The sequence below is a fragment of the Hippoglossus stenolepis genome, chromosome 8 (assembly GCF_022539355.2).
Source record: "Hippoglossus stenolepis isolate QCI-W04-F060 chromosome 8, HSTE1.2, whole genome shotgun sequence".
Taxonomy (NCBI): domain Eukaryota; kingdom Metazoa; phylum Chordata; class Actinopteri; order Pleuronectiformes; family Pleuronectidae; genus Hippoglossus; species Hippoglossus stenolepis.
Window position 1 is genome coordinate 26,843,485 of NC_061490.1, and position 24,773 is coordinate 26,868,257.

General features: G+C 46.3%; 3 protein-coding genes across 9 annotated transcripts in view; 1 reads left to right on the forward strand and 2 right to left on the reverse strand.

Moving 5' to 3' along the window:
- arhgef2 (rho/rac guanine nucleotide exchange factor (GEF) 2) overlaps positions 1-2,807 on the reverse strand; it is a 17,289-nt gene extending 14,482 nt beyond the window's left edge. The window contains exon 1 of the mRNA XM_035163141.2: positions 2,608-2,807. Within this exon, the coding sequence (XP_035019032.2) occupies positions 2,608-2,664 (57 nt within the window). The 5' untranslated portion in view covers positions 2,665-2,807. The remainder of the gene's footprint in view (positions 1-2,607) is intronic.
- Positions 2,808-6,800: 3,993 nt separating this feature from the next.
- Positions 6,801-9,903, forward strand: tmem79b (transmembrane protein 79b). 3 transcript variants are annotated; one of them, XM_035162444.2, is made up of 5 exons: positions 6,801-6,961; positions 8,699-8,826; positions 8,895-9,089; positions 9,174-9,405; positions 9,508-9,903. In XM_035162444.2, exons 2-5 carry the CDS (start codon positions 8,721-8,723, stop codon positions 9,707-9,709), a joined length of 735 nt encoding a protein of 244 aa, XP_035018335.1. In that variant the 5' UTR covers positions 6,801-6,961; positions 8,699-8,720; the 3' UTR covers positions 9,710-9,903. The 3 variants fall into 3 exon arrangements, with proteins under 3 accessions (XP_035018335.1, XP_035018333.1, XP_035018332.1); XM_035162442.2 differs by having other exon boundaries at positions 6,805-6,967; positions 8,285-8,826; XM_035162441.2 differs by having other exon boundaries at positions 6,807-6,961; positions 8,285-8,826.
- A 542-nt stretch (positions 9,904-10,445) lies between these two features.
- Positions 10,446-24,136, reverse strand: LOC118114104 (GON-4-like protein). 5 transcript variants are annotated; one of them, XM_047340987.1, is made up of 29 exons: positions 24,042-24,136; positions 21,855-22,172; positions 21,635-21,709; positions 21,492-21,542; positions 21,330-21,368; positions 21,139-21,240; positions 20,968-21,060; positions 19,808-19,948; positions 19,427-19,661; positions 18,886-18,987; positions 18,694-18,734; positions 18,342-18,442; positions 17,576-17,825; positions 16,735-16,821; positions 16,101-16,287; positions 15,874-16,024; positions 15,635-15,785; positions 15,226-15,342; positions 14,085-15,125; positions 13,495-13,744; positions 13,264-13,421; positions 12,993-13,190; positions 12,769-12,912; positions 12,332-12,640; positions 12,173-12,265; positions 11,558-11,633; positions 10,994-11,420; positions 10,804-10,906; positions 10,446-10,719 (listed from the first exon to the last, which is right to left on the reverse strand). In XM_047340987.1, the coding sequence occupies exons 1-29, from the start codon at positions 24,063-24,065 to the stop codon at positions 10,609-10,611; spliced, it is 5,175 nt and encodes a 1,724-aa protein (XP_047196943.1). In that variant the 5' UTR covers positions 24,066-24,136; the 3' UTR covers positions 10,446-10,608. The 5 variants fall into 5 exon arrangements, with proteins under 5 accessions (XP_047196943.1, XP_035020237.2, XP_047196945.1 ...); XM_035164346.2 differs by having other exon boundaries at positions 11,513-11,633; XM_047340989.1 differs by lacking the exon at positions 12,173-12,265.
- Positions 24,137-24,773: the final 637 nt, after the last annotated feature.

Below are 24,773 nucleotides of genomic sequence, written 5' to 3' on the forward strand. Positions count from 1 at the left end.
GAGAGAGACAGAGAGAGAGAGAGAGAGACAGAGAGAGAGAAGAGAGAGAGACAGAGAGAGAGAGAGAGAGAGAGAGAGAGAGAGAGAGAGAGAGAGAGACAGAGAGAGAGAGAGAGAGACAGAGAGAGAGAGAGAGAGAGAGAGAGAGAGGGCAGAGAGAGAGAGAGAGAGAGAGAGAGGGGAGAGAGAGAGAGACAGAGGAGGGGGAGAGAGAGAGAAAGAGAGAGAGAGAGAGGAGGGGGGGTTACAACTGAATAATCCGAGTGGTGAAATAACAAAGTACTAAAGTAACAGATTACTCGATCAGCTGATTATTGATTATTGATTCATGTTGAAATGTGAAGCTGCTGTTTATGTTTCACTGTCACTTCCTGTTCACACTCGTCACTTCCTGTCTCTTCGTCTTGTTTGATATTTTCTATCTCACCAACAACAGCGATTCTTCTTATTGGTGGATGATCTGATTCCTTGTTGCTCCTCAGTGAATGTTTTGAATCAGTGGATCCCCCCCCATGACACTTCCTGTGACCTCTCTATAGCTGTGAGGACACTTGAACCCTAAACCCATTGTCCTCCATCCTTCATCCAACCTGTTGCACTTTGAATGTTTCTTTTCACAGGTCAAAGGTCAAAGTGGACAGAAGATGGAATGAGGACATCTTTCACTCCACACTTCCTGTTTCTCACTTCTTCTGCAGGAAGCCCGTTTAGCTTTGTCCACGGAGGTTCCTGTCCCAACCGAGGTGTCCTCTACAAACATCTCTCTAGTTCTATAAGTAGAAATATCGTCGCCTGAGACGTCATGTCCACGTCTAAGATGTCCCCTAATCCTTAATTACCCCCTCCCTTTTTACAGGCCATGAAGGTTTATCAGGAACTCAGAGTGGAAACCTTCTTTTCCTCATGTTTTACCATCTGTCCTCTGTCTGTCTGGCTCTGTTGATACTAACTCCTTACCTTAACCAGTCCCTTAGCATAACCATTCCCTGACCTTAACCATTCCCTTTCCTTAACCATTCCCCACCTTAACCATTCCCCACCTTAACCATTCCCCACCTTAACCAGTCCCTTAGCATAACCATTCCCTTTCCTTAACCATTCCCTTTCCTTAACCATTCCCCACCTTAACCATTCCCTTACCTTAACCATTCCCCACCTTAACCAGTCCCTTACCATAACCATTCCCCACCTTAACCAGTCCCTTACCATAACCATTCCCTTCCTTAACCATTCCCTTACCTTAACCATTCCCCACCTTAACCATTCCCCACCTTAACCAGTCCCTTACCATAACCATTCCCTTACCTTAACCATTTCCCACCTTAACCATTCCCCACCTTAACCAGTCCCTTACCATAACCATTCCCTTTCCTTAACCATTCCCTTACCTTAACCATTCCCCACCTTAACCACCCCTTACCTTAACCATTCCCTTACCTTAACCATTCCCTTAACCACCTTAACCAGCCCCTTACCATAACCATTCCCTTACCATAACCATTCCCTGACCTTAACTATTCCCTTTCCTTAACCATTCCCCACCTTAACCATTCCCTTACCTTAACCATTCCCACCTTAACCATTCCCCACCTTAACCATTCCCTTACCTTAACCATTCCCACCTTAACCATTCCCTTACCTTAACCATTCCCTTACCTTAACCATTCCTTACCTTAACCATTCCCTTACCTTAACCATTCCCTTACCTTAACCATTCCCCACCTTAACCATTCCCTTACCTTAACCATTCCCTTACCTTAACCATTCCCTTTCCTTAACCATTCCCCACCTTAACCATTCCCTTACCTTAACCATTCCCCACCTTAACCATTCCCTTACCATAACCATTCCCTTACCTTAACCATTCCCCACCTTAACCATTCCCTTACCTTAACCATTCCCTTACCTTAACCATTCCTTACCTTAACCATTCCCTTACCTTACCCCAAGTGTTAACCCTCACTCAGCTCAGTGTGATCGTATTGAACCTAAATTGGTCCTCATAAGTATAGAAAGACGTGCGCGCACATACAGACACACGCACGCACACAAGCACGGCTCCCCTCCCCCCTCGTTTCCTCCTACAGGACAAAGCGGCCACGCTGCTGTTAACGGACACACACCGAAACACACTAACACACACTGAAACATAAAAACACAAACAGATACACACTCAAACACAGACACACACAGTGAAACACACACAGACACACAACTAACACACACATTTAAAACATCGAAGCTTCTAAACTGAGAAAAAAGTCGTTTCCCGTTTCTGTTCAACTTCACCGTCTCACACACACACACACACACACACTCACACACTTACACACACACTCACACAAACACACACACTGATGATCCTCCAATCGCTGATCGATCAGAACCATCGATAACATCTGTCTAACGGAACAGAGGTTTTTTTGAGACGTGAGACAGACAAAGAGAGAAAGACGGAAAGTGACGCGGAGTCCCACAACCCCCCTCGCTGTGTGATCGGTGTGTGATCAGTGTGCGTGTGTGTGTGTGTGTGTGACAGTCCGATCAGCTCCCGATCAGCGGTATCGATCAGTGAAGTGTGTACTTGTAGTTTTCGTGTGGACGCACCTTCAGGTTGATTTCCTTCATCCTGTCCTGTCTCCTACTCTCCAGCAGCCGGGACATCCCCGCCCTCAAACCCAACACACCTCCGCTGTTCGATCACCCGCCCTCCCTGATCGACAGCTCATCGATACCCGACCTGCGCTGATCGGGAGGATCCGTTCGGTTCTGGTCCCGGAGCGGTCTGCGGTCTGAATCCCAGGGGGCGGGGCTACTTTCTGACTGACAGCGCCTCTCTCTACTTCTGATCAATCACAGCTCGGCCCGCTGCTGCCGCTCTCAGCCAATCCCCTCACCGTTCGCCTCTCACGCCCCGCCCACAAGCATCTGTCAGGGAGGGCTTGTTTAATACACCGGCGCGCGGACGTTTCGGATGTTGGGTGGAGTCAGTCTCTATGACAACGTGTCAATGTGCCACATGAGCGCTACAGCCAATCAGAGAGCAGCAGGAGGTCACATGACACCGGAAACGAGGAGCACCGCCCGCCCCGCGGATTGCTGCTGGACGCTGGTGTTTATATAAAGCGAACCTGCGAGTTTCTGAGTGGAAACACAAAGAAACACCAGACAACATATAGTACACAAATACTGCGTAACACAAAGGCTGCGTAACACAAATACTGCGTTACACAAATGCTGCGTTACACAAATACTGCGTTATTCAAATACTGCGTTACACAAATACTGCATTACACAAATGCTGCGTTATTCAAATACTGTGTTACACAAATACTGCATTACACAAATACTGCGTTACACAAATACTGAGTAACACAAATGCTGCGTAACACAAATACTGCGTTACACAAATGCTGCGTTACACAAATACTGCTTAACACAAATACTGCGTAACACAAATACTGCATTACACAAATGCTGCTTTACACAAATACTGCATGAATCAAATACTGCATTACACAAATACTGCATTAATCAAATACTGCGTTACACAAATACCGCGTAACACAAATACTGCATTAATCAAATACTGCGTTACACAAATGCTGCGTTACACAAATACTGCATTATTCAAATACTGCGTAAAACAAATACTGCGTTACACAAATACGGCGTTACACAAATACTGCATTACACAAATACTGCATTACACAAATACTGCGTTACTCAAATACTGCTGGTACACAAATACTGCGTTACACAAATACTGCATTAATCAAATACTGCGTTACACAAATACTGCATTAATCAAATACTGCGTTACACAAATACTGCTTAACACAAATACTGCATTATTCAAATACTGCGTTACACAAATACTGCTTAACACAAATACTGCATTATTCAAATACTGCGTTACACAAATACTGCTTAACACAAATACTGCATTATTCAAATACTGCGTTACACAAATACTGCTTAACACAAATACTGCGTAACACAAATACTGCATTAATCAAATACTGCCTTACACAAATACTGCGTTACACAAATGCTGCGTTATTCAAATACTGTGTTACACAAATACTGCATGAATCAAATACTGCGTTACACAAATACTGCGTTACACAAATACTGCATTAATCAAATACTGCGTTACACAAATACTGCATTACACAAATGCTGCGTTACACAAATACTGCATGAATCAAATACTGCGTTACACAAATACTGCATTAATCAAATACTGTGTTACACAAATACCGTGTAACACAAATACTGCATTAATCAAATACTGCGTTACACAAATACTGCTTAACACAAATACTGCATTATTGAAATACTGCGTTACACAAATACTGCTTAACACAAATACTGCATTATTCAAATACTGCGTTACACAAATACTGCGTTACACAAATGCTGCGTTACACAAATACTACATTATTCAAATACTGCGTAACACAAATACTGCGTTACACAAATACTGCGTTACACAAATACGGCGTTACACAAATACTGCATTACACAAATACTGCGTTACTCAAATACTGTGGTTACACAAATACTGCGTTACACAAATACGTCATCATAGTACACAAATACTGCATTACTTAAATACTGTGTTACTTAAATACTGCGGGTACACAAATACTGCGTTGCTGTGTATGTAGTGGGCTACTGTGCCAAGCCCTGTGGATCTAGTACTGTGTGTACTACTGTGAGTAGAACTGTGTGTAGTACTATCTGTAGTATCCTACCCTAACCCTAGAGACAGACAGAGAGACAGATTTTTATATTTTTCAACAAAAACTTTATTTAATCTAGTATTATAAATACTATAAATACTATATAATTAAAGAATATATAAATCCATACTTTCATTCTAAATAAGTTACAACTCACTGAACAAATGATATTTTCATAACACCACATTAAATTCTTTCATGTTTCACTAACACAACAAAGAGGAACTCACTGTTTTTTCTACTGTTATAAAAATAGACAACTTGGCCACTCCCTCCACTAAATGAAGCAGCTGCCATGTACGATCCAACTTCCTGAATAAAAGATCCGATATGTCAAAGGTTCAAGTCCTTTACATTCAGAGAAGTTCAGCTTCTGATCCATCACAAAAACACTGGAGACCGTAGCTTCGACTTTAGCAACAGCTGAAGCCCCATTGAAGATCAGCTGACCTCTTATTTAATGTTCCTCTCCACACTGTTACCAGTTTACCATTCAGTTTCATTTTGTTTCAGGATTTTACACGATACTTGTATAGTGTTTTTCCAGTTAACATGTAGAAATCTGAAACCTTGAGTACTGGTCCGGTGAGTCCTTTCAAAACTCTGGAAAATCCCAGTTCAGGAAAAGGATCATCTTCTGTATCACTGTTACATTCTGTTACAGCTTTGTCGTTTGCAGATCCAGGACCACATCGTGAATCAGAGATCGTGATCATATTGGTGGATCCTGATCCTGGTGTCAGCTGATCGAGGACTATCATCACAACAAGACTTCTTGATACACAACATGTCTCCTCACATCTTCTACCATCAGGAAGTCCTCAGTTCCTCTGCTCCTTCATCTCCATCACACATTCTGTAGAAACACTTGAAACATGAAGTTACAAACTGGTTCTTCTCATGTAGTGAATCCTGTTGTTGTGTTGATGTGTTCAGTTCCATCAGCGTCTGTTGGACTTGTGTCCTGGGAGAGGATCCTCACATGGGACTGAGCTTCATTCACTGATCACTAAGTTTCTATTTGACTCTTGTTGAGTTAAGAACAGAGGAAGTTGCTCCTTGTTAACATCTATGAGACAAACTGGGATTTGTGAATATGGGCTATACTAATAAAATGAGATTGATGACATTCCTGCAGCAATTCCAGTTATCAGTTAGTGTTTTAATCCACAAGTTCAGAATGTCCCTGGTGTATCGATGAGACCTGAAACCAAGTAAAAATGCCACTGCCTCTGTATTATTGAAACCAGCATCTACTATATGCCTCAATTTAATAGTCCATAAATCAATGATTCTACCAGAAGAGGGAAGCTCCAGACGTGTCCCTTGAATGAGTTCCTTGTTTTAAAAAGTCCCTGGTCCATCCACTCACACATTTCCAGTGTTCAACAGAAACAGAGATTCTTCGAACACAGTTTTTCTTAAAATAATACTTTGCTAATTTCTCCATAGCACATCATGTGCCTGGTGACGCTGAACAAACCTCTGAAGCAGCTACTGGAGAAATGCACTAAAGTTAAACCATGTCCACCTTCCTCTTTAGGCAGCAGAAGTTCACTCTGAGACCAACAACAGATGCAATACCTCCAACCAGCCTGCAGGTGGCTCCATGTGCTAATCTATGACACAAAGTGGAAGAAACCATGTGATTTATGATCAGATCAGATTATGATTATGATCAGAACTCTTCTCCCTCTGAATGACATTTGTGGTAGAGTCCTTTCCATTCTGCTGCTTTTCTTTGACCCTTCTCCCCCTCCCTCCCAGGTCGTCTTCTTCACTACATCTTCATTTACAGGATATTTCAACCCATTTCTTTTCCATTTCCTTCCTGTTAGTGACATAAATTCATCATATAAACATTCAAATTCAGGTAAAGATCATTTTCTCTGATTATCTGATGAAGTTGTCACAAACATAAATACATCCTTCCTGTAGCCGTTTCAAAGTAAAAGCGTTTCACTTTGTGAATCCATTCATTTGTTCTAACGGGGCTTTGTTTGTTATCGACAGACCGGAAGTTTCATACGTTAAAGTCCCGACACTTGACCTCAGCTTTAAGAGAACTTTCCCTTTAACTCACCTGACGCGACCACACCTGAGCTTCACTTCCGGACTGTGTGACAACAAAAACAACAGAAGAAGAAGAAGAAGAAGGAGAAGAAGAACGAGGAAGAGGAGAAGAGGAGAAGAGGAGGAAGATCATCTCCTCGGTCAGTGTGTGTGACCTTTGACCTGTCGATCAGTTTGAATCCAGTTCAGTCTCATTCCACCTCTGTTAGCATGTTAGCTTGTTAGCACCGCGCTAATGGCCGTTTTCCATTGAGTTCGATTTTTTGGTGACGTGATTTCTGATCACTGATCTTTTACACTCACGTGGTCATTGATAATGACGTAATACTTGGTTCGAAACCGTGTTGGTTCGATTGTTGTTGTTTATGTTGTATCTGAATCACGTCATGGCCGCCATGTTACGGTCAGTGACGTCATATGTAGCAAACGTACCTGCAGACTGGCCTTCAGTCACGTGAGCAGGGGCCTGTGCTATGAAGTGAGTTCCACATGTCCAGGATCAGTTAGCTGGCTGCATTTAGCCTGACAATCCCAGTCACACCAGTGACACGAAGCTGACCAATCACAGCCATGGACAGTTTGACTGACAGCAGAGCTGAGGATCAAACTGTTGTATAATAAAAATCAGAGGAGAACAAACACCCAGAATAAAAGAAACACTAAATGCAGGAAGAACATCTGGGATTGTGTCCATGTTTGCACAGCAAACCTCAGGATGGGCAGTATTTATGATACATGTACATATTTAGTATTTTGTAATTTCAACTCTATAGCTTTGATGAAGATTTATTCATATTTTGTACCAAAATACTTTAGTGTTTTGTATTTTTGTAGTTTTAAAAATACTGTAAAATACTTTGTGAGAGAAAAAGAGAACTACTGCACGAAGCCTCTGATTAGTGTCGAGTCATTTGTTGGTTTGTTTGGATCAGAACATCGAGGTTCAGAAAACCTCCAGAGAAGAAGAAGCACAAAGTGAGAAACGTGTTGGTCACCAGCTCTTCTACAATTCTTAACATTTCCTGTTTCCTGTTTGTTTCAAAGCTTTGGGATTTGGTGTTTGTTTTAGTATCCGAGGCTAAATCTTTTTACGGAGTGTTCTAGCTAATTATTTAACCTGAGCAACATTAGCAGCCCTCCCAGTTTATCTTAAGTTTTCATTGGTTGTGCACCGACTGAACTCTGCAGACCCTCAGAGCTTTCTCCAGAGGAGGTGCATGTGTTGATGACACTTCTAGTTACCATGGTGATTTACCCCGATAACAAGTGAACGATGTTTGTAGGACTGAAAAATCTGAATTAAACCTGTAGTTAACCTGATGACCGTCGTAGTTCAGGCCCGAGTTCTGCAGGTGTAGATAAACAAACATGAGTTTGATTACATTTATTTATTATAAATTTAATATCAATAAATCTAATCCAAAAAGTAAAAACATATTTGCATCGATGAACTGTCCAAACAGGAAACAGGACAGAAGACAGACGATGAGAAGACACACTGAGGGAGAGGACGAGGTGGTGACATCATCAATGACGGAGTCCAGCACGCTGCAGTGGCCTGGGGACAGACAGATAGTGGGACAGACGGGTGGTAAGATGGGTGAAGGACAGACATGTGGACAGAATGGTGAGGGACAGACAGGTAAAGGGGACAGGATGAGTGTGAGGTCCAGCGAGCAGACGAGTTGGACAGAAAGTGAGAGAGTGTTGATGGCAGATGGGGGTAAGGGGGAGGGGATGGGATCAGTTGGAGAGTGGGAGGGGTTGACGACATACCTGGACAAGGAGGTGGAGCCTACAGAGAATCATCTTCCAGAAAAAGCTGCTCAGGTGTTTAGTCCTGCAGTGACCGTCCTCCCCTCCCTGTCCTCACCCAGACAGAGTGAGGCATTCTGGGACATGGAGTCAGAGAGGAGTCCCTTCCTGGGTCCCAGAGGAGCGTCCCAGGACTACAACCAACATGACTGCCAGTACGAGTGGACCAAAGACACGCCCCCTGCCAGATGTAAGTAAAACGTTTCCTCACCTGTCTCACCTCCTCTCCCCTTCCCCTTTAACTTGTCTGTCTCTCAGGTGGGCGGGGCTGTCCCAGTAGAGACATCCTGAAGGTGGGCGTATCCTTGGTGATCTCAGCGCTCTTTTTCCCCTTCCTGGTGTGGGGGGGATTTGTGTTCCTGCCGTTTGACGCCCCCTTGCTGGACGGCGCCCCCTTGAGGCTCATCTACACACTTCGCTGCTCCGTGTTTGCCGCCACGCCCATCGTCCTCGGTGAGTCCAACGGACGTCATCTGTCAGTGGGTGTCTCCGTAGCATCCGTCTCTCACCCATCCATCTCTCACCTGTCCGTCTCAGGTTGGCTGGTCCTGGGCGTCACTCGGCTCCGCTCGGGCGTGTTGCGGCCACTGTTCGATGATGAGATGAAGGAGGCGGAGCTTTATGATGTCACTGTCCACCACCGCTTCGTCTCTGACTCCACCTCCTTGTTCCTGATCTACTTCCTGCAGCTGGTCGTCATGGCGATGTACCTGAGCCAAGAACACCTGAAGCTCGTCCCCCTGCTGACGGTCGTTTTTGCCTTTGGACGGTGAGTCACGTGACCCGTTTTCAAACATTCAGAGGAGCGCTTGATTTACATCTCAGGCGGATTTAACCTGGTCAATTCATTTGTGTTTGATTTGTGTCTCAGGCTGATTTACTGGGTGGCTGCAGCTTTTGGCAGCAGCGTCCGAGGTTTTGGTTTCGGCCTCTCTTTCCTGCCAAGTCTGGTCATGATGGTCGCCAACATCTACTTCATCTTCATGGTGGAGGCGGCAGGTTCCATCTTCAGCGTCCTGCCTCCTCCTGAGACGCTGGCTCCGCCCTCCGGCAGACAGAGGTTCTGGGGATGATCGACAACTTTGTCATCTTTGTTTTTTAAAACTTTATTTTTTTTTATCATCTGAAACAAAAACAGTTGTTTATAAACCCCGCCTTCTTCATGTATAGCCACACCTACCTGATGTTTGTTTGGACTCATCTTCTGAAATCTTTTATGATCCTTAAAGATGTTTTTCAAGTTTCACAATAAAAGAATAAAACATCACATCCTGATTCTGTTTAAAGAGACAATGAGTGTTCACACAGGTTTGTGGTCTGAAGTGGTCTGTGAGGTCTGAAGTGGTCTGATGTGATCTTAGGTCTGAAGTGGTCTGTGAGGTCTGATGTGATCTGAGGTCTGTGAGGTCTGATGTGATCTGAGGTCTGTGAGGTCTGATGTGATCTGAGGTCTGAAGTGGTCTGTGAGGTCTGATGTGATCTGAGGTCTGAAGTGGTCTGTGAGGTCTGAAGTGATCTGAGGTCTGAAGTGGTCTGTGAGGTCTGATGTGATCTGAAGTGGTCTGTGAGGTCTGATGTGATCTGAGGTGGTCTGTGAGGTCTGAAGTGGTCTGTGAGGTCTGATGTGATCTGAGGTCTGAAGTGGTCTGTGAGGTCTGAAGTGGTCTGTGAGATCTGAAGTGGTCTGTGAGATCTGAAGTGGTCTGTGAGATCTGAAGTGGTCTGTGTGGTCTGAAGTGGTCTGTGAGATCTGAAGTGGTCTGTGAGGTCTGAAGTGGTCTGTGAGGTCTGATGTGATCTGATCCTGACTCTGATGAAACAGTTTTATTGTAAAAACATACATTAAATAATCTTGAGGTTTGATATTTACACATTTTACAGGGTCGTTAAACACAACAACCTTTTCACAATAAAAGTTCTTCATATACAAATGGAACTGTTTGGCTGCTGTGTCTCTTCTGGTTGGTTCAAATCAGTCCTCCTCATTTGCTGCTGGCTCATTGGGCGGAGCCTCGTCCTCGGAGCTGGTCTGACGAGCCGCCGTCCGAAACAAATGCATCAAATCACGAAACCTTCCAGACACCTGGAGAAACGTGGGACGGTTACTGACGCCTGTTTCAAACCTCACACCAACCAATCGCAGCAGAGACAAGGAGCCGTCAATCACCTCACTGGGAGTCTTGTTGCCGAGCAGAGTAGAGATGGACTGGAACGTGTTCTGATTGGCTCCTTCCTGCTGACACGTGGTCAGGATGACTCGGTCCGCCTCCCTGAGAAACAACAAGAAGTTTAAACACTGTGCTCCTCCTCCTGATGGAGAGACGAAGGAGGAAGAGGAGGAGGAGGGGGATCAGTACCTGGTCCACAGAATTACTTTCTCTCCACTTGCAGTCAGAGAAATGTTCTTTGCACAGACGGGGAGATCAGGAGGAGCAGAGGAGGGAGAGGTGGCAGAAGAGGAGGTGATGGAGGAGGAGATGATGGAGGAAGAGGAGGAGATGGAGGAGGAGGTGCAGACAGAGGGAGACGAGGAGGTAACTGATGTAGAAGTGAAGATGGAGGAGGACACAGAAGAAGTGATGGTCGAGGAGGTGACAGAGGGAGAGAGAGAAGAAGACGAGGTTATGAAGGGACGTAGCGCCTCCTCTCTTCTGCTCCTTGTCACTGCAGGACTCTGCTCTTTGTTCTTCTTCTCATCTTCATTGTCCTCCTCATCGTCCAGCTCCTCCTCCTCCTTCTCATCAGTCAGACGGAATGAGCCTTCCCATGATGCACTGCTCCGATCTGATTATATACAGACACACACACACTGGTTTTGTTAATGACACCACACCTGAGTGTGTACAGGTGTGTGTACAGGTGTGTGTTTGTGTGACCTTGAGGTGGACTGTCTTCAACAGACTGCTCCAGATATTTGTCACCTGATTGGTTGTGGACGGTGATGTCAGAGTAAAGAGGGTCCAGACTCTTCATGGCTCTGGACACGCCCCCTGAGGTCTGGAGGGACAATGAACTGGTGAGTTGAGATTCTGCCTGTCACTGGTTCACACCTGGGCCCTGAACTACGAAGCAGGAAGTTCATGCTGCCATGGTAACTCATGCTGAACACACAATGACAATACATGTAAATGACATGTGATGGAAACAGGTGACATTAAATTCAGATCTGCTCTGTTAATGAAGTTTTACCATAAAAACAATTCCAGATGTTTTACCAGCTGTTCTGCCTGCATTTAGCAGCTGGAATTTTTGACCTTTTACTGGATGTTTGTATTTTTTATTATTCAACAGTTTGATCCTCAGCTCTGCTGTCAGTCAAACTGTCCAGGTCTGTGATTGGTTGTATGCAGGAAACCCCGCCCCTTTTATGTGCACTGTCAGTAGGAAAACCTGAGTTAACTTAACGAGTGGATAACCAGCGTCATGTGACCACTTAGTTACCTAACTTGATTGTTAAGTTCAGCTGGATAAAGAGATCCTGGATATGTTGAACCAACTTCATAGTACAGGACCATGATGAAAAATGGAGGACAGACCTTGTTGCCATGACAACGAGAGCACCCTTTTCTCGTGTGTCTGCGGATCTTTGTGTTGTGACAGGGCCAGTCTTTATCCACCCAATCACAGTCCTGGAAACATACACGTGGTCAGAACAGAGTGAATGTGTGAGAATAATGACTGAAAGCTTTATTGACCTTGTAGTTTTTGTGGGCAGCCATCTTCCTCCTCTGGCGTCGGCTCGTTGCTGGTTGGATTTTATGCCCCTCCTCTTCCTCTTCAAGCTCTGGGAGTGTCACTTCCTCAAAGCCACCACTGGCTCCGCCTCCTGACACTGGGACAACGGCATCTCCACTGTCTAAACCACACACTCCCTCTTCTGGCCAATGAGCTTCTTCGAACTGTCCGGGACAGGCAGGAGGGGGGCGGAGGTCGTCAAAAAATACCCAGAATTCTGCTTGCAGATGGGTGTGGCCTTTGAGGAGCGTGACCATCTGAGCTTTCAGCTGAGAACCAAGAGAACAGGTGATTTTACCTCAATACGCCGGGACATAGCGGATCAATAATGTAAAGAAACAGCTGATCAATCATATCAGATCAATCAGATCAATATCCAGATTGATTGGTCGATTACCTCGTGGATGCCGTCTGGACTCAGTTCAGGACTCGTCTGAAGAGCTTTGATGATTTTCTGATAATGTGATGGATTTTCTCCAAAACTAATTTCTAACTGTCGCAGGAAACGACGGCTGCGGTCAAACGCCTGCTGCTCCTCCCACTGCAGAGACATACATAATCAATACCCCAGAGAAAATACATCTGATCAGAGACACAACAGATGGCGCCCCCTGTGCTCACCAGGCCACACTGCAGCGCCTGCTCAGGTTGCAGGAATGCGGCGAAGTCTCGGAGGAGGTCTGTCCGATCTCCCAGGATGCACTGCAGTCTTCTGAACAGCAGCACCACTTCCTGTCCGTCTCCCACCTGCTCAAACTTGTTCAGCAGTGACACAAACTCCTCCACCTGTGCAGGTACGTCCTGCAGCGCCTCCCGCACCTGCCAACACAGAGACCGAGGTTAACGCGGCTCAAAACGTCCACGTCGCCGACGGAAACAGTCGTCCTCTCACCCGGTTCAGGTAACTCTGGGCGAACGCCACGTCTTTGCTCTCCCGTTGCGGGTCGTTGTCCAGGATGTTTTCATCAAACAGCAGCAGCAGTTTCGCAGAGTCTTTACTGCGACGCTCCTGACGACGACTCCTCAGGCTGCCGAGAGGTCGGGTGCGACCTGCAGAGACCGAGAGCTCAGGAAAAACACCACTTAGACATTTAGTGACGGACACAACAAAATGACCTCTGACCTCGACCTCTGCCAGGACACCTTCCTCCTCCTCTGGGCGTCCCTTCTCCGGATGGCATCTCCTCATCTCCTCCCACCGTACCACTCCTCCCCTCTTCGGACTCCTCCCCTTTAGGCCCCTCCTCCTCCTCCTCTTCCTCCTCCTCCTCTTCCTGAGAGCCGGCCGATGTCGGCGAATGATCCTCTTCCGAGTCTCCGTCAGCACAGAGACGCCGCTCCGCCGCCAGCCAGGTCAGCTGCTTCATGGTCTCCTGAAAGGTCAGAGGTCAGAGGTGTCATGTGTCCGAAATCCTTCACTAACCACGACCTCACTGTTCAGTGACTTCAGGACGACGACAACGACGACAACAACGACGTCGTCAGCTGTTTAGTTTAAATATATATTTCATACTTAGTATTAATACATCATTAAATGTAGGAATAACTTGCTCTGCTCATATTTACATTTTATAGGACAGGCCGGGCTGTTCCAATGCATTATGGGACATAAGAGTCAGTCAGCTGAAGGAACCTCACAGTCCTCGAATAGAACAGGAAATAGAACCTTCACATTAGAGCTGAACTCCCATCATGCACCCTGCTTCTGTTTACCTGCAACTCTGGAACAGACAGCACCGACTCCTCCGACGCTGATGACATCACTTCCTCCTCGTCTTCATCCTGTGTGAGGTCATCAAAGTCCTCCTCCTCTTCCTCCTCTTCCTCCTCCTCCTCCTCCTCGTCACCCTGTTGGTCCTGATCTTCATCCTTTTCCTTTTCTCCCTCCTCCTCGTCCCTCTCTGCTCCCCCGTCCTCCCGCTGTCCCTCCTCTCCCTCCTGTCTCTGCTCCTCCCCACCTCCACTACCTGTTTCCTCTCCTCCTCCTCCTCCTCCTCCCTCTTCCTCCTCTCCGCCAGTCTTCTCTCCTCCACTCAAACTGACCACTCCCACCATTATCAAATCCTCCTCCATCTCCTCCACCTGACTCTCCTCCTCTCCTGGGGGGCGTGGCCTAGTAGAGGTCTGCTTCACCTCTGCCAGCCCCTCTCTGATTTGTCTGTCGTGCTGTTGCCCAGATGCATGTTGGGAGGAGGTGGTGGGCGGAGCTGGCTCTGTCAACACCATCTCCAGGAGGAGGCAGCAAGGCTTTATGGGGGCAGCTGAGCAAGGGATGATGGGATTTGTAGTGGACAGTGAGGGGAGGGGTAGAACAAGGGGGGCAGTACTCTGCTGTGTGCTCTGGCCAATAGGAAAACAGGACTGCTCCGCACAGACAGGGTGAGAGGGGACTGGATGAACAGCAGCCAATGGGGCGGCCCCACAGACAGGAGGCGGAGCCAACAGAAGGGCTCCTGAAACAGGTGAGTCGGAGAGTAACGTGATACCTGGAGGAGAGAGAGACAGGTAGCTGATTGGCTGCACAACTACCTGTCTGTCTACCTGTCCCTCCGCCTGTCTGTCTGCCGGGGCTTTAGCGAGTGGCAGCAGAAAAGCATTGTGGGCCAGGTTGAAGAGGCGTCTGTGGCGGGGGGGATGGGGGCGGGATGTCTTGCTGAGGTAATGTGGGTGGAGCCTGAGGGTGCAGGTCGGGGGCAGGGAGGGGGGGTAAGAGTTGGCGCCCAGTCGGGTCTTCTGGATGATCTGTTGACTGTTCTACAGGTGAGAACGTCAGAACGTCAGAACGTCAGAACGTCAGAACGTGACCAGGAGGTTAATTAACATTTTATATTTGCTCGTGATGAGTCTAACGGACCTTGAGCCAGCTGGGCATGTTGGAGGTGTTTCTGTCCACTGGGGGGCGCTGGTCTCCTGCTTGAACTCTGCTGCAGACGCGTGGCAGCGGTGGAACCACATGATGAGTCATAAACAACTGAAAACACAAGACAAACTTCACCGTCACACCTCCATCTGTCACACCTCCATCTGTCACACCTCCACATCTTCACCTGTCACACCTCCACAGTCACACCTCCACAACCTGTCACACCTCCACATCTTCACCTGTCACACCTCCACATCTTCACCTGTCACACCTCCACATCTTCACCTGTCACACCTCCACCCCTTCACCTGTCACACCTCACAGCTGTTTTAAGACCATGTGTAGTGATGTCAGTGATGTGACATCATATCACAGCGAGGTGATGTCACAGTGATGTCACCTTGATGACGTTGTCTGGTGGTCCTCTGGGTCCGCTCATCTCTTTGATGCGTTTCTTTAAACTCCATCGATTCTTACACAGCAGGTACGAGCTGATCAGCTGATCCAAGTCAACCGCCCCCTCGAAGTGCTTCAAACCCAGAACGATTAGCCTGCACAGATGCATCATGGGAGACATGATAATGTGTGAGCATCAGACTCTCAGTGTTGTGCGCTTGCCGTGTAGTCGTGTTGATGTACCCGTCTTCTCCTGCAGTGTAAATACTCCTCTGGTGTTGGTTGTGGACGGCAGGGTCCAGGCTGCACACAGGAAGTAGTTCTGGGTAGAGAAAGACAGGTCGTGTGGCGAAGAGCCAGGCGGCGTGGGCGGGAAGCAGAGGGAAAGCGTGACCTGGAAACAGAATAAGAAGCTGAGACACTGACGGGTCATTTCTCTGACAACACAAACAGTTGGTTCTCCTCCTTACTGTTGGTAGCAGGCGTCATCCTCGGGAGCCACCGTCTGGATGCAGAAGGATCTGCAGCAGCCGGTGGATGCGCCGCTCTCTGCTCAACCTCCTGCAGGAGAGCCAGCGCCCCCTGGAGGTTACACACTCTGAAACTGCTGGGGAGAAAAAGCTCCTCCTGACGTCTGGCAAACTGCTGCAACTCGTCCTGGAGAAGGAGATGTATGTGGTTATGCTTTTGACAGAATTTCCTGATTGGGGGGGTGGGTGTGGGTGGCGGCATTTTAGACAGCAGTACTGACTAAAATGTATGATTTTTAAGATTTTCGATTATGGACTTCCGGTTTAACTCTGTCCGTTCCTCTGTCCTTCAGTTTTCATTCCATCTGGATTAAACGTTTAGTTTTACCTTCATGCTAATGTATGTGAAATGCACTGAAAACACAAACAGATCTTTAGTTCAGTTACAGATTGTATTATTGATTCTGAAGAACATATTTGACTGTATTTATCAATGTGTTATCGTCTGACCTGTATTTCTTATAGTTCTTATAATTAATAATAATAATTTCTGTAAAAATTAAAACATTGAGTCCTTGTGGTTCATTTTGAGTATTTCAGGCATCAGCTCAGGTGAATGGTTTGGTGGACTCACCAGGTAACGTCTGGTGATGCAGGCTTCCTGTTTCAGTGCGTCGACGTGATGACTGAGCAGGTGAACCTGAGTCAGCAGCTGGATGTGCTGTGACAAACATTCAGTCAGTTCATGATGGAGCTCGATAGATTCATCACAGCACAGAAACAGCTGTTAACAGTTACTAACGACCTTTTCATGGCCTCAGATAATGGACTTGTCTCTATTCTCGTCCTTTTGGATCTTAGTGCAGCATCTGACACCACAGATCATAAGATTCAGTTACAGAGACTGGAAAAACATGTCAGGATCAAAGGAACATTAGACTGGTTTAAATCATATTTATGCACACACAAGTTAGTCATGGAGTACCACAAGGTTCTGTCCTTGGACGGATACTCTTCACTTTGCATTTGCTCCCTTTAGGCAACATCATCAGAAAGCACCACGTACACTTCCATTGTTACGCAGATGAAATCCAGCTGTACATATATGAAGCCTGATGAATCTATTCACTTAAGCTGCTTTCAGACCTGCACTGAACTCCGGAGATTCTCTGCCCTTTCTCCAGAGGAGGTGCACGTGTGAACGCAAATGTCCAAGTGAGAGATTTGGATTATCTGACTTTGTCTGCCTGACCTCGTATCAATTCGGGAGAAAGTCGGGAGAATCCGATGAGAGAACACAGCATGGGGATTCCCCGCTGGATTCACCGCAAGTGATTGGGGAAGTTGATAACGCTTTTACCATGTAACAGACGTGTTAATAATGTGGAGGATCTGATGCTTTTGTGAACGCGTCTGTGGAGAAAAGCTCTGGGGGGGTTGTTGATCAGTATGGCTGGGTAGGGTAATTTACGTACCTGCTGTATCTGCTGCTGCAGCTTTAGTTTCTGGGCGGAGTCCAGGTGGAAGGCGGGGCTAACCAGGCTTGGCAGCACTAAGACGGGTGAGGTGAAGTTGAGTTGTGGGGTGGGTGTGTCCTTCCGATTTATGTTGTCATGGTGATGGTTGGTCGTGTCCTGCAGCGCCCTCCTCTGCTGCAGAGCTTCATACTGTTTTTTGAACATCTGCCGTCGCTCTGTTAACAGGTCGGCTAACGGTGCCTCGAAACTGCAGACAGAACACTCAAGATGTTCTTAAGGTTCTTCATCTATTCTTAACATGTTCTATATATTCTGCACCTATTTCTTCTTTCCTGACTCACTGAGGCTGTGAACTAAAGTCTGATCAAAGACTGAACAATGTGTTGTGTTAACAGGTTCTATTATGACATATCTGACAAGAGTGAAACAGTATGTCGCCCCCTGCTGTACTCGTCTTCACGTTTCTGTTTGAAGAAGCAGCAGCAGCTGAGGACATTTCTTTTCCTCCCGACCCAAACAGTAACAGCACGTCTTTGCTGCACCGTCCCAACGGGAGGACGCCACTCTGATTGTATGTCTGGACTGTTCATATACACAACGCAACATTTATTCTCAATAAAATCAATAGTAATGATCAATAGTGGGGGGGTTAACCAGCCTGGTGGAAACACTGGTTTGCACTGATGATTGTGTTTCTATAGATGAATGTGTTCATACATAGGAATGTCTTGAAGTCTGAGAACAGAAGTTTCTGCAGTTTTACCGTAAAGCCTGAGGGATATTGAATTTGGGTGCAGTCTGTGACGGGGCCTCCTCTTCCTCGGCTGGCTCCTGCCCCTCAGCTCCCACCTCCTCCTCCTGGAGCTGAAGAGTGACAGCATCACGTGAAGTGACGTTATGTTATTTACATTCATTTACTTATATACTTTAAACATAAATATATTTGTATCTGCAAGTTTATATATAACAGTTTCAGAAACGTCTTTGTGATTAGTTTCTGGTGGAAATTAGTTTTGTTCCACAGGATAATTTTTTGCTGTAAAACCATGAGTGACCAATGCTCCTGAGCGGTAGCACTATATCCTGGTCTTTAAATAACCATGAAGTGGCCTCACTGTCTCAAAGAGCTCATCCAGCAGCTCGTTGACTTCCCTCTCTGAAGAAGAAGAAGAAGAAGAAGAAGAAGAGTGAACACAGCGCCCCCTTAGTGGTGATTCATACACTTCAAGAATTCAAGTCCAAAGAGTCAACATGTCGTCGACAGGACTGATCTGAGAGTGAGACAGGAAATGGATGAAGACACCTACTGGTGATCTGGACAGCTCGGTCTGTCCTGTAGTCCTCCAGGTCGGGTTCATCCATGTCGTCCAGGAAGTTATATTCAGGGTCATCATCGTCATCTGCTTCCTCTAGTGATGTATGCAAAAGCAACAACAACAACAGACACACTTCAACAACAACAACAGACACACCTCCTGTTTGTTGGAGTAGACAGCAGGAAGCTGTGGTTCTGTCAGGACTACAGTCATCGCTCAACACACTGACACTTTTTATTTATAGATGAAAACCAATTCATCGCTCAGACAAAGCCCGACTAAATTAATCATGTGTGATATTAGGAAGAAGTAGTGATTGATGAACAGTTTTTTATTGTGATGTAAGGTTTTAAAAATAAAACTTCCTGTAGTAACACAATCAATAACTTTGTCTACATAACACATGTTACACATTTTTACATGTTCATGTCTGGACTTAAGCGACAAACGATTGAAAATGGTAATTACAGTTTCGGTTCTGAAAAGATAAACAATGAGGCAGATTAAATAAATGTGACCGTCAGACTCTAACCTTCACTGTCAGGGACCATGAGCCCCTGCAGCCACTTCGTCCAGTGACGGTCCTCCTCCTGCAGGGCGGCGCTCAGGTCGTACATGTCAGCTGTGATATCAGGGGACAGAAGCTCCGCCTCCAGCTGACCCAGAGGAATGTTGACCAGACGAACTTTAGAGCGTGTTCGGAAGGCCAGACAGCCTTCATCATCACCGTCATCCTCCTCCTCATCTTCAGCCTTTCTATGCAGAGACTGAGACACAGACCGTTAGTGTGTGGGTGGGGCTTAATGTAACCTAGTTTGAAGTGTGGCTGAATTTAAAAATTACCAGATAAAAGGTGCGGGTGGGGGTTAGTGTTACTTTGTTAAAGGTGTGAGTGGGGCTTGGGTGGTGTTACCTGGTTAAAGGTGAGGGTTGAGCCAGAGTCGAGCTCCTCCTCCACAGCATTGAGTCTATCCATGAAGGATTCAGCAGGAGCTGAAAGGAGCTGCTGACAGGTGGAGATCATCATATGCTGCCTCAGGTGACCTGGAGAGCTCTACACAAGGAAAGAGTCAGAGACAGGTCAGAGAGTACCTATAGGAGTCAGAGGTCAGAGTACCTATAGGAGTCAGAGGTCAGAGTACCTATAGGAGTCATAGGTCAGAGGTCAGAGAACCTGTAGGAGTCATAGGTCAGAGAACCTGTAGGAGTCAGCGGTAAGAGGTCAGAGTACCTGTAGGAGTCAGAGGTCAGAGTACCTATAGGAGTCATAGGTCAGAGGTCAGAGAACCTGTAGGAGTCAGAGGTCAGAGAACCTGTAGGAGTCAGAGGTCAGAGGTCAGAGAACCTGTAGGAGTCAGAGGTCAGAGAACCTGTAGGAGTCAGCGGTAAGAGGTCAAAACCTGTAGGAGTCAGAGGTCAGAGTACCTATAGGAGTCAGAGGTCAGAGTACCTATAGGAGTCAGAGGTCAGAGTACCTATAGGAGTCAGAGGTCAGAGTACCTGTAGGAGTCAGAGGTCAGAGAACCTGTAGGAGTCAGAGGTCAGAGTACCTGTAGGAGTCAGAGGTCAGAGTACCTGTAGGAGTCAGAGGTCAGAGGTCAGATAACCTGTAGGAGTCAGCGGTCAGACTACCTGTAGGAGTCAGAGGTCAGAGAACCTGTAGGAGTCATAGGTCAGAGGTCAGAGTACTGATAGGAGTCAGAGGTCAGAGTACCTGTAGGAGTCATAGGTCAGAGAACCTGTAGGAGTCAGAGGTCAGAGTACCTGTAGGAGTCATAGGTCAGAGAACCTGTAGGAGTCAGAGGTCAGAGTACCTGTAGGAGTCAGAGGTCAGAGGTCAGAGTACCTGTAGGGTCAGAGGTTAGAGTACCTGTAGGAGTCAGCGGTCAGAGGTCAGAGTACCTGTAGGAGTCAGAGGTCAGAGAACCTGTAGGAGTCAGAGGTCAGAGGTCAGAGTACCTGTAGGAGTCAGAGGTCAGAGAACCTGTAGGAGTCAGAGGTCAGAGGTCAGAGTACCTGTAGGAGTCAGAGGTCAGACAACCTGTAGGAGTCAGAGGTCAGAGGTCAGAGTACCTGTAGGAGCTCATTGGTCCTCTGGTCTTCTGGTTGTCTGGACTGAAATATCTTGAGAGGTGAAGACAAACTGTCTCCATCACTGAGGAAGATCTAAACACACACAGACACAGTTTCATGGTACAGTTACAGTAGGTTACAGTAGGTGTGAAAGGTTAAAGGTTCACTAACTTCCTCAGCTGTGTCTTCATCCTCCTCTTCATCATCAGGACAATACTCTTCATCATCATCATCCTCGTCTTCATCAAGATCAATGTCCACAAACTGGGGAGGCTGCGAGACAGACAAGTGAGAGACAGAGACGTGGTAAGAGAGACAGACAGGTGAGAGAAAGACAGGCAGAAATCATCACTGTAACTCACCTTGACTGTGTTCACAACTGACAGACTCCAGTTCAGTGGCTGCAACCAGACAGACAGGTGGACAGACAGACAGGTAAAGGACAGACAGGTGAAGGACAGTGGTTAAACAACCATTAGTTTTAATGTAAAGTAGCAGAGAGGATCATGGGAGGTGGACTTCACCTGTCCTTCCTGGACAACCTGTTTCAGTCTGGACCGAGTCATCTTAGGCTCCTGATGGAAACAGACAGTCAGTCAGAAAGACAGGTACAGAGACAGACAGGTAGACAGGTTGTCTCTTCACATGATGAAACATGGAGACTCACAAACATTGGAAGGTCCTGAGTTTCTCTGATGGCAGTTTTCATCATGGCCACCACATGTTCGTGTGTAATCACCTCCTGACACGGAACACAACACAAGTTACATACCTGATGTGTGAGAACGTTATACATTTTACATAGAAGACTCATCGTGTGTGTTTTTATATATATGTGTGTGTGTTTAATGTGTGTGTATCTGGGTGTGTTTGTGCGTGTCACTCACATGCAGGATGGCCCGCACGTTGCTGGACGTCAGGTTGTGCTGTCTGGACTTCCTGTCCAGGTCGATGTCCAGTCGTCCCAGTTCATCCTCACTGGACTCGTTCCTCTCCGTGGTGACCACCTCCTCCCTCGTCACCCTTCCCACCTCTTGTGAACGACTCAGGTGTGTTCTCACCACCAAGGAACTTCCTGTGCGAGGCTTGGACACTGTCGCTGACTTCCTGTCCTGTCTAAAGACACTTGCCTGTCCGTCCATCTTCAGACATTTAAAAAGCACAGGACAGACATTTCTGGCTGCTAGACGTCTCCGACCCGTCCTCTGAAACACAGCAGATGATCAATACTCACTAATACATATGATAAAAATAAATATGCCAAGTAAAACCGCAGATATGATCATATAACTGAGACGTTACAGGTGAGTTAAAGGGGGACGGACAGGATGACGCAGACGTTGCTTTTATTTAAGTGTCTCTGTCAGTTTTTGTTGTGTTTTGAAACTGAAAACGCATCAAGCTGATCTTAAGATATCAGGTTAAAAAAAAACTAAAAACATAATGTGTGACGCACATGTAACCTTTGACCTTTGACCACCAAAATCTAATCAGTTCATCTTTGAGTCTAAGTGAATATTCGGAACACATTTCAAGAAATTCCCTCTAGACATTCTTGAGATATCGTGTTCAGAGTATGAGACGGACAACCTGAAAACATTATGCCTCTGACTACTTGCTGTCGCTGGAGCGGAGGCTTGAAAATGAATGAAAATAAAAGGTTGAAATGCGGTTGTGGTTGTTCGTGTTCATGTTAACACACTGATTTAATTCTTTGTGTCCCTGAGGACACACCTGCAGGTAATTTCTGACCGAGGAATTTTGTTTTACGTCAAAAGCATCTTCACATTTACATTTTCAACTTTGAAATGCTTCATTGAGCAGGTTTGTGGTTTTTATGGTAAAAATACACATAGTTTAGCTTTAGTTTGACACACAAAAATATATCACGTGACCAGGATATAACAACGAGTGGGAACGAGATCGGAATCTGTGGTTTACTAACAAGACGTGTGGAAGGGAAGAAACATTAGAATCCCAAGATGAGGACACACTCTGACTCTGAGGACACACACTGACTCTGAGGACACACTCTGACTCTGAGGACACACACTGACTCTGAGGACACACACTGACTCTGAGGACACACACTGACTGGGACACACACGACTCAGACACTCTGACTCTGAGGACACACCACACACTGACTCTGAGACACACACTGCTCTGAGACACACACTGACTCTGAGACACACTCTGACTCTGAGGACACACTCTGACTCTGAGGACACACACTGACTCTGAGGACACACACTGACTCTGAGACACACTGACTCTGAGGACACACTGACTCTGAGGACACACTGACTCTGAGGACACACACTGACTCTGAGGACACTCTGACTCTGAGGACACACACTGACTCTGAGGACACACACTGACTCTGAGGACACACACTGACTCTGAGGACACACACTGACTCTGAGACACACACTGCCTGAGGACACACACTGACTCTGAGGACACACTCTGACTCTGAGGACACACACTGACTCTGAGGACACACACTGACTCTGAGGACACACACTGACTCTGAGGACACACACTGACTCTGAGACACCTGACTCTGAGGACACACTCTGACTCTGAGGACACACACTGACTCTGAGGACACACACTGACTCTGAGGACACACTCTGACTCTATACTGAAGAGTCTAGCTGAAACTATCTGTCCCCCAAATAAATATGTATTTCACAGGATGAAGCTACTTAAAGGATCAAAGTATTAAAGTGAGGTTCTCCTCGCTAACACTCCCAGTACATCAGTATCAGTAAGTGAAGCAGATGCAGTCTGTGGTACTGGGAGCACTTTACGGGTCAGGCTGGTTCTGTTGGGCTCCAGCAGCTGACAGAGGTTCATCCTCTGAGGAGAATCTAGATCTTTCAGAAGCTCATCAGAGGAGCTCATTCAATAACAGCAGCTAACGGCAGCTAACAGAAGCTAACAGAAGCTAAGCTAACACAGTACGAGCCCCTGAGCTAACGGATTATTTCTGTGTACTGGTTTATGGTGGGATGATGGATGAGAGAGGGACGAGCAGAGAAAGAAAGAACAGAAAGTTTGTCTTTTACCGTCTCACTGATGTCGGCAGCCATCACTCCGTCATGTTAGCACTGTTAGCGCAATTGGCTCTACTTCCGCCAACAACAATGACGTTTCCGGGCCGAGTCCTTCACAATAAAAGCAGAGTGTCGGGAGGTTTGGGTTTTGTCTCCTCCTGCTGTTCATGAACTATGAAAATAAGACATAGGTGGGGGGTGCAGGGTTGGCCGGAGAAGATAAGAGGGTGAAAACCTTCAGATGGGTGTCAAGTTTATATCAGTTCAACTTCTATGTTGTTTTTATATCTCACAAAACATGTCATGAGTGAAATCTGCAGTAAAATATAACTGACAAACAAATAAACAATGTTAGCTACACTTATCTGAAACTCACTAGTTTAAACACAGAATACAGAGTAACATAGAACACAATGACAATAAAAACACAAAAACGTTAGAAAATAAACTCCGACTGGAACAAATCATTAGTCTGTGGAGACACACACACACACACACACACACACACATACACACACACACATACATTTGATCCTTGTGGTGAAATATGAGGCTCTACTGTCAATCCAGCTTCTCCATGTCTGTGATTGGTTATATGCAGTAAACCCCGCCCCTTGTTTGTGCACTCGCTTATATCTCGTGGAAAACCTTAATTAACTTAACGAGTGGATCACCATTGTCATGTGACCACTGAAGCCCAATTCATGCTACTGCTTACAAGGGCGTAGGTTCCGTGCGTGCCTA